This window comes from Halichoeres trimaculatus, unplaced genomic scaffold, assembly GCF_033239565.1.
Source record: "Halichoeres trimaculatus isolate MK-OKI-2021-1 unplaced genomic scaffold, fHalTri1.1 fHalTri1_scaffold_13, whole genome shotgun sequence".
NCBI classification, from domain to species: domain Eukaryota; kingdom Metazoa; phylum Chordata; class Actinopteri; order Labriformes; family Labridae; genus Halichoeres; species Halichoeres trimaculatus.
The window spans coordinates 35,486,434-35,495,586 of NW_027437191.1; the positions used below are offsets into that span (position 1 = coordinate 35,486,434).

A 9,153-nucleotide genomic window follows, 5' to 3' on the forward strand; every position below is an offset into this window, starting at 1 on the left:
GATTGGCTCCTTTATTTGTGAAGTTTTCATCTTAAAATCAGCATTAAGGCCTGCAGTGCATGTATATTACAGAAACCTTTAGACAAACGTGCAAAATAAAAAACATGTACTCACTGCATTACAGACTGAGGAAAACACAACTCTTCATCTCTGTGTCAATCAGACAGCTAGTTGAATTTTAGATTGGCTACTTCATCAATGTTTGGTGCAGATATTAAGTTATACATTTAATCACAACCTTAATAATAAAACTAAGCTGCAATAAATAAAAATATTTTCCCTGCATGTAACTATTGATCTTAGGCACACATGGTTTTTATTTGGATATCAAAGTAAAACAGAAATTTAAAGCTACTTTACTGATAATATGACAGTTGATGAATAAAACAACCCATTTCTTTGATGAAAGTGTGAATATCAGAGAACTTTTTTTTTTTAACCATTTTTATGCTAAATATGATCAATGTTTGGTCACATACACAACAATCTCTACAGAATTACAACCAAGAGTAGTGAAAATGTGATTCCTGCTGTTCCTAACATCCAGGAAACGCCGAGTCGGCTTGATCCACTGTCAACGTTATTCCGACAATCGACAGTTGGTGTGTTCATCATCTCCCTGACGAAGCCGTCTTCATAGACTGAGTGGTTGTACTGGGAAAAAAAACACAGTAGAGAAAAGTTGCTTTTAACAACTTGGTATTTTAAAGACCCAGCGCCGCAAAAACATGAGAGAGCCTGCTTGTTGTTTGTGACACAAACGCCACCATGTGTTACACTTTAACTTAGACATAAAAAGGTCCAGGAATCCAGAAACAGAAACTTACATCAGAACTAGAGACCACCTGAAACTGTGGTACGGTCTTTAACAAACGCTCATACTCAGCAATCTCATCCTGGCTCGGAGTCGTCCCTCCAAAAATCCTGTTAGAAAATAAAGAGCACATTTAAAACCCAACAGAGACACACATACACAGTGTGCACAGCCTGTAAGATGGTGACTGAACCAGTCTTTGCAGTGATCTCAGCTGATGAAAAGCCCCAGGTCTTACTGGCTGTCTGTGCCTGGTGATATGTAGTGCACGTTTGGATGGCTGATGCACGTAGCGATTCTGACGGCAGGGTAGTAGAGGAGGAAGGCCAGGCACATCTCATCATACGTCCCCAACCCAAACTGAACAGAGGAATGTGAAATTTGGTGGGTACTGGAGTTTCTTCTGTAGACATGTTTCAGTCAGACAGAAATGATCTCATTACTCAGTATTTACTCACCTTGGTGACTTTGGAGCGAGTAGCTGTGCTGTAGGTGCACTCCACTACAATCTCATCTCCCTGGAGTCAGACACAAGTGATAAATCGTCAATAGCAGGATAACTTCCAACAGCCAGGACTACAACTTACTATGAGTTTAAACCGTGGACACAGGAGGAGGAATGGAAACCAACCGGCTTGATGGTCTTGATAGCTCCCAGACTGACTGCCTGCTGATACTCATACTGGTAGTTTTCATTCACATCCAGGAAGTCTATCTGCTGTTGGTTTCTGCACAGAAGTTGTAATGTTTTTATTTCAGCACACTCAGACATGAACACAGCCAATCACAGCTCTTCTTACCTGTAATGTCCAACTCTGACCTTCCTCCCAGCCAGGTGAGTGTGCATGAGCACAGCAAACACGTGGAGGTCAGGAAGAGGCTTCACGAGCTGAGTCGAAGGTAAAGATGCTCATCATCACAGTCTTAGACAATAACACAATCACACCTGTTGGGTTATGGTCCTGAGTCTGAGCCTCACTGACCTGAGAGAAGGCGCTGGTGTTACAGACGCCGTAGCTGTGGAACTGGGCCACTTTTGGGGGGATTTTGTAGTCCATGCCTGGTAAATGCAGCAGACCTGTCATCAGAGTGGCCACGTCATGCTCTCGGAGTTTGTCCGTGTAGTAGAGTTTCAGCCCGGAGCTGTCTGTCCTCCCTTCACACAGAAAGACAAAGATAACACGTTGAATAGTGAGTGGTAAGATAATGTGTCTGAAACACCACGTTTAATATTCACACAGCAAAACATTTTCCTCTGTTTATGATCTAAAGGGATATTCTGACAAGTTTATCTTTGGAGGACACCAGGCGCATAGATTTTTAGACTCCTGCTTAAATCATGTGGAGCAGATCAGGGATATCAGAGGTTCAGGGCTGTGTTTAGGATCAGGATTATCTAAAACCAAACTGGATGCTACCAATGTGTAACCCAGAGATCCTGCTGTGGAGTCAGTCCTCATACTCTGCATGAAACTGATCCAAAGACAGGTTCGAGGAACTAAGTCAACCAAATGTCTGAATCCCGATTGGCTTTCAAATTTGGGGAAATTTAACTCGTCTCTGTCCCTAAAAAAAAAAAAAAAAAAAAAAAAAAAAAAAAGCAGCTGACCCAGTGTGAATTAAATCAAAAGTTCAGTGTTATTAAAGCTATTTAACATGTCTGTGAAGTCCTCTGCAGCCAGTGGGTAACACTGTGGGTAAAACACAGACTGTGGGTAAAACACAGACTGTGGGTCAAACACAGACTGTGGGTTAAACACAGACTGTGGGTCAAACACAGACTGTGGGTAAAACTGTGGGTGAAACATAGACTGTGGGTAAAACATAGACTGTGGGTAAAACATAGACTGTGGGTAAAACACAGACTGTGGGTAAAACACAGACTGTGGGTAAAACACAGACTGTGGGTAAAACACAGACTGTGGGTAAAACACAGACTGTGGGTAAAACACAGACTGTGGGTAAAACATAGACTGTGGGTAAAACACAGACTGTGGGTAAAACACAGACTGTGGGTAAAACACAGACTGTGGGTAAAACACAGACTGTGGGTAAAGTATAGACTGTGGGTAAAACACAGACTGTGGGTAAAACACAGACTGTGGGTAAAGTATAGACTGTGGGTAAAACACAGACTGTGGGTCAAACACAGACTGTGGGTAAAACACAGACTGTGGGTAAAGTATAGACTGTGGGTAAAACACAGACTGTGGGTAAAGTATAGACTGTGGGTAAAACACAGACTGTGGGTAAAACACAGACTGTGGGTAAAACACAGACTGTGGGTCAAACACAGACTGTGGGTAAAGTATAGACTGTGGGTAAAACACAGACTGTGGGTAAAACACAGACTGTGGGTAAAGTATAGACTGTGGGTAAAACACAGGCTGTGGGTAAAACACAGACTGTGGGTAAAACACAAACTGTGGGTAAAACACAGACTGTGGGTCAAACACAAACTGTGGGTAAAACACAGACTGTGGGTCAAACACAGACTGTGGGTTAAACATAGACTGTGGGTCAAACACAAACTGTGGGTAAAACACAGACTGTGGGTAAAGTATAGACTGTGGGTAAAACACAGGCTGTGGGTAAAACACAGACTGTGGGTAAAACACAAACTGTGGGTAAAACACAGACTGTGGGTAAAACACAGACTGTGGGTAAAACACAGACTGTGGGTAAAACACAAACTGTGGGTAAAACACAGACTGTGGGTCAAACACAAACTGTGGGTAAAACACAGACTGTGGGTAAAACACAGACTGTGGGTAAAACACAGACTGTGGGTAAAACACAAACTGTGGGTAAAACACAGACTGTGGGTCAAACACAAACTGTGGGTAAAACACAGACTGTGGGTCAAACACAGACTGTGGGTAAAACACAGACTGTGGGTTAAACACAGACTGTGGGTAAAACATAGACTGTGGGAAAAACACAGACTGTGGGTAAAACACAGACTGTGGGTCAAACACAGACTGTGGGTAAAACACAGACTGTGGGTAAAGCTTGGTGTGTGGTAGCAGTCCAGCTGCAGTGAAAACTTAATCTACCTGACGGGAGCAGAAAAAAAGGAGGGTCTGATTGGTAAACGGTGTGATAGGTTTGACCTGCGTACACTAAACAAATCCACTGTTAGTTACTCCACCACTGAACACAACACAACACAGAGTGTGATGATTTACCTTTGTCATTATTGGGATTGTTGTAGTGGATTTCCAGCCTGTACAAGATTTCACTGTCCTCACCTCCAAAAGGTATACCTGCGTTATTCGGTAACACGTACACCTGAGGACGCAAGGTGGATTAATTAACAACAACTAACACCAACACTAACACACACACACAGACACACACACTGACACACAGACACACACTGACACACACTGACACACTGACACACACAGACACACACACTGACACACAGACACACACTGACGCACACACACACAGACACACACAGACACACACACTGACACACACAGACACACACACAGACACACACAGACAGACACACTGACACACAGACACACACTGACACACACACTGACACACAGACACACACTGACACACACACAGACAGACACACACACTGACACACACACTGACACACAGACACACACAGACACACACAGACACACACACACAGACACACACACTAACACACACACTGACGCACACACACACAGACACACACAGACACACACACACAGACACACACACACAGACACACACACTGACACACACAGACACACACACAGACACACACAGACAGACACACTGACACACAGACACACACTGACACACACACTGACACACAGACACACACTGACACACACACAGACAGACACACACACTGACACACACACTGACACACAGACACACACAGACACACACAGACACACACACACAGACACACACACAGACACACACAGACAGACACACACACTGACACACAGACACACACTGACGCACACACACACAGACACACACAGACACACACACTGACACACAGACACACACTGACACACACAGACACACACACAGACACACACACTGACACACACAGAGCACAGGTAAATCAAAGAATTCAGAAATGGATTGGAGATCCTCCTCACTCCTCCTCCCGCGGCCCATGAAGCCACCACTTCGAAGCAGGGCTCCTCAGCCCCCGTGTAGCACTCCTCATCCAGGGGCAGGGTCACGGCGGGGGGGCAGCGGTACAGCAGCATGTGGTGGATCAGATCGTGGTGCTCGATCAGGGGTTCAATCTGACGTCAGGAGAAGAAAGTTCCAGAAAGTTCAGGAATAAAGGATAAAATTTCTGTGAGTTCTTCTTCCTGTCTCTGTGAAGATGGTCGTGTTACGTTTTGATGTGATGACAGTTTTCTGCCTGGTGTTTCATTTGAAACCCTGAGATTTCTAAAAATGACCAAGTACTGCTTTGATGTCAGCAGGTTTTGCTGCTTTGATTAAAGGAAGTCGTTAAAAACAGCTGATAGTTTCCAAACAGCCGTAAACCTGCCGTCAGGGACGTGAGCGGTGTCTGTGAGCACGTCAGCTTTTCAGTATGATGCAAAGGAGATGGCAGAAAAACACAAAGTACTTACAAGATACACATGGTGTTTTGTTTTAAAGTTTGATATCTTCATGACCTTGCAGTGGTAGTAGGTTTCTTTTTCTGGGACAGAGATCTGTTTAAAGTAAGATGAAAAATCAAAATATGCCACAAAAACGATCAAAACCAAAAACCACTAAAGTAACTAAATATTAGAACAAATAAAAAAGTGGATAAATAAACAGTTCAGGTAACTATCAGCATCAAACACTGTTTTAAGTTTTAATATTTTTATAGAAAGAGAAAGTTACAGAAATCAACTTTATTGTCTTGAATGAATCAAAGCCTGAAGTTGCACTCACGTTATCCACGGTTACCCTGAGGAAGTTGTCGCCCGTCGCTGCCACCCGGGGCATGTAGTTGAGCAGGTTCACCTCTCTGGTTCCTCTGCGGGACGAGTGGTAGCTGATCTCGTCTGTTGTCCCGTAGGCATAGATCAGTTTGATGGCTGCTGTCTGGAAAAGACATTTGATGATTAATTTAATGAATTACTGAACCACAAACCAGGTTTTCAGACTGTCACTGTGGGGAAATGGGAGAGTTCTCGTGTTTCCGTAACTACAAACAGAGTCAGGTTAACTGTTGGTATTTTCTAAACTTCAGTTTTACACAAACACAGAAGCTTCACAACCACAACTGTCAGTACAGGACGCTGTACATCACAAAACAGTTTAGTATTTCAGGTGTTTAATACAAAACTAAATCTTTGACGCCTCTTGTTTTGTTTCCATTGTCTTCACAGCTGAAAAGTTCCCGTCCTGTGCCGAGGGCGGGAACAGCCTGGGGACCCTGACAAAAGGCCTCCTATGGCAGAGTTTACATGGAAACAAACGCTGAACTTGAGCTTTACAGAGAGAACTGGATCAGCCTCACAAAGAAAGAAAGAATATAGGATTACAGAAAATCGACCTTCAGCGGTGAGGAAACCAGCGTCTGTACGTGAAGCTCCATGGTGTTACACAACAAACACTGATCCAGGTGTTGAGAGGAAACGAGGGACGTTGGTTTAATGTTAAACATCAGTTTCCAGGATGGTCTCATTTTCTGTCTCTCTTTAAAAAAGGAGCTGATGTTTCCACATTGTTCATCAGTTTCTGCTCATAGTCTATAAATGTTAAACGGGCAAAACTCGCTTTGTTCACAGAAAGTAGCAACAGAGCAGAAAAACCCAGGAAATAAATGACTGAAAACTAATTTGAGATATATGATTATTTTAATTTTTTTAAGTGAATTTTATCAATTTGTTTTTGTTGATTTTATTTTTAAACAGTTTGAACTTAAAGGAAATTGAGCAGAACTTTTAATCTGTTTATATTTTATTTATTTAACTAGAAAGTGTTAATATCTGTTTTTTTCAACTTAGAAAATAACTTTCAACAGTTTGTGATAGTTCACCTTTAGACTAGATGTTAAATCAAACAGTCATGAAAATTAATTTTGTACTCACCGAATAAATGCAGTTTTGATACCATACAAGGCAAACATATATGTTATGGTACGATACGATACATTCAGGTCATTTTGAGACACTTCACATACAAGAGGTGTAAAAATATCAATACCATAATATTTTGCAACACTTTGACCTCCAATACAAAATTTATACTTAAACTCTTCTGCACCTCCACTGCAGTAGATGGCGCCGAAGAGCTACTCCTCTGTATGCTGCTCAGACACTGTATAATAAATATCTCAAATCACATTTCACATATTTCATTTCTGAACTTGACAGTGAGGCTTTTGTTGTAGTGAGTCAGTGAACAGTCATCAATGCTTTCTGTCTGTTTTTGGTTCAGTCGGTTTAAAATCATCATAAAGTTCATGTTTTACAGTGCAGCAGACTGAATAAATCATATTTATTCAAACTTTTAACTGATTTTTTCATGTAAACGTTGGTTACACCATGTTTACATGTATCGGTTTCACTGACTGACCACATCTCTCATCCTGTCATTTTAACGTCAGAGTGGTTTCAGAGACAAACTTGATGCACTGTGTAAAGTGTAAGTGCCAACACTCACCCTCATACATATCAAGATAAGTTATTATTTAATTATTTACTTTTTGTTTTAATGCAGTTGATAATTTAAATTTTAACTTGTCTTTTTTTAATCTCACTTCCATGTTGATTCTGTGCCACCACATTTTCTAAACTTTAACCGGGGTAATGTTTCAGTCCAGGAGGGAACTTGTGAGTTTCTTACCGTGATGTGGAAGTCTTGATCATCACACGACTGAATGGTCCTCTTGAAGGTCAGGATGGTCTGGCCGTCACTCTCACTGGCGGAGAGGAGGGTGTAGCTCTGCTGCTCGTCTACCAAAGGCATCGATAACCCCGTGGCGTGATAATCCTGACAGAGAGAGAAAACATCACAAAGGTCTTTTTCACCAGGTCATCATGATTTGATACTTTGGCTCAGGGGAAAACTGCAGTCTGACTCACTTTGAAGTAGCTTCCACTGGGTCCCAGTCCTCCCATCACGATATCGGCCCCCGCCATGCCCCCGTTGGGGCTGAGTCCAAAGCCCACCCAGCCTGTGGTGTTGACCGTCAGCCTGAACATTATGTACTCTTTCTGGCTGTCGAAGCCCCACTCCAGGCAGACCAGACGGTTCTGGTCCAGGTACTCCATGAAGGGTAGGTCAGGGTCAGATGCACCTGCAGTCCAGACCACAATCAGGATCAGGACCAGGAGCAGAGAGCGCATGATGTTCCTGCCACAGCAGAGGTCTTCACATTGAGCGTTCAGAGTTAGACACACACCTCACACACCTCTCACTGCTCAGACACACCTGACCCCCCCCCTGCTCAGACACACCTGACCCCCCCCCCTGCTCAGACACACCTGCATTATCCCCCTGAGGAGCCCGGCCTCATTGATAACAACCCGTTCCACCGGTTCTGTTCTGGACAGAGAAGTGAGGCGCTGCTGGACCCGGTGTTTGATATCTGAGGAGGTGATAAGGAGGAGCAGGAATGAAGTCCCTCAGTTTGGCCTCAGTCTCAGTTTGTTAGTATCAGTTTATTCTCCTCTCCTCTAGATCCACTGTCTGTGAGAGCTCCACCGATGTGAACCGCGCAGTTCCTCTTTTCCAGCTGTGTTCAAGCACAGGGACATTATCTAAACAGCTCTGAATGAGTGTTTTGATTGGGGGGGGTGAAGAACCCAGAGGGAAAACAGACCCCAGAGGAGAGTTTGGTTCAGTGAGCTGCTTCTGACCAGTCTTGGCACCAATGGCAGCATAAAAGCAGTTCACCATAGGGAGGTTATCGGTCTACGTCATCATCGAGATGAGCACGCATTTTGACCACGGAAGCAGCGTTTAGCTCTGTTCATCCAGAAAAGTTAGCATTTTTTTTTAAACACTAAATTCAACCTGTTAGCAGCATCAAAAGGTCATGTTGTTCTGTGGTCAGCTGTCAGAAACAATACTTTACAACAGAAACAACGTCAGTCAAGTTTGGACAGAGAAACCGGTGTTTGGGAGTTAATAGCGACCATGCTAACTGGGAGTTAATAGCGACCATGCTAACTGGGAGTTACTAGCGACCATGCTAACTGGGAGTTAATAGCAACCATGCTAACTGGGAGTTAATAGCGACCCTGCTAACTGGGAGTTAATAGCGACCATGCTAACTGGGAGTTACTAGCGACCATGCTAACTGGGAGTTAATAGCAACCATGCTAACTGGGAGTTAATAGCGACCCTGCTAACTG

The 9,153-nt window shown here is 43.4% G+C and overlaps 1 protein-coding gene across 1 annotated transcript; it reads right to left on the bottom strand.

Annotated features, from left to right (window-relative positions):
* Positions 1 to 9: 9 nt before the first annotated feature.
* Positions 10 to 8,165, bottom strand: moxd1l (monooxygenase, DBH-like 1, like). Its single transcript, XM_074685457.1, has 13 exons — positions 7,879 to 8,165; positions 7,640 to 7,786; positions 5,738 to 5,890; positions 5,428 to 5,511; positions 4,936 to 5,088; positions 4,003 to 4,105; positions 1,798 to 1,970; positions 1,615 to 1,703; positions 1,446 to 1,542; positions 1,273 to 1,332; positions 1,053 to 1,174; positions 828 to 924; positions 10 to 654 (listed from the first exon to the last, which is right to left on the bottom strand). Exons 1-13 carry the CDS (start codon positions 8,140 to 8,142, stop codon positions 490 to 492), a joined length of 1,707 nt encoding a protein of 568 aa, XP_074541558.1. The 5' UTR covers positions 8,143 to 8,165; the 3' UTR covers positions 10 to 489.
* Positions 8,166 to 9,153: the final 988 nt, after the last annotated feature.

Coding starts and splice junctions, on each gene's coding strand:
- moxd1l (XM_074685457.1), bottom strand. CDS start 8,142: ATGCGCTCTCTGCTCCTGGTCCTGATCCTGATTGTGGTCTGGACTGCA. Junction 1,971..4,002: donor CAATCCCAATAATGACAAAG/GTAAATCATCAC, acceptor TTCTGTGTGAAG/GGAGGACAGACAGCTCCGGG. Junction 1,543..1,614: donor GTCAGAGTTGGACATTACAG/GTAAGAAGAGCT, acceptor ACTTCTGTGCAG/AAACCAACAGCAGATAGACT.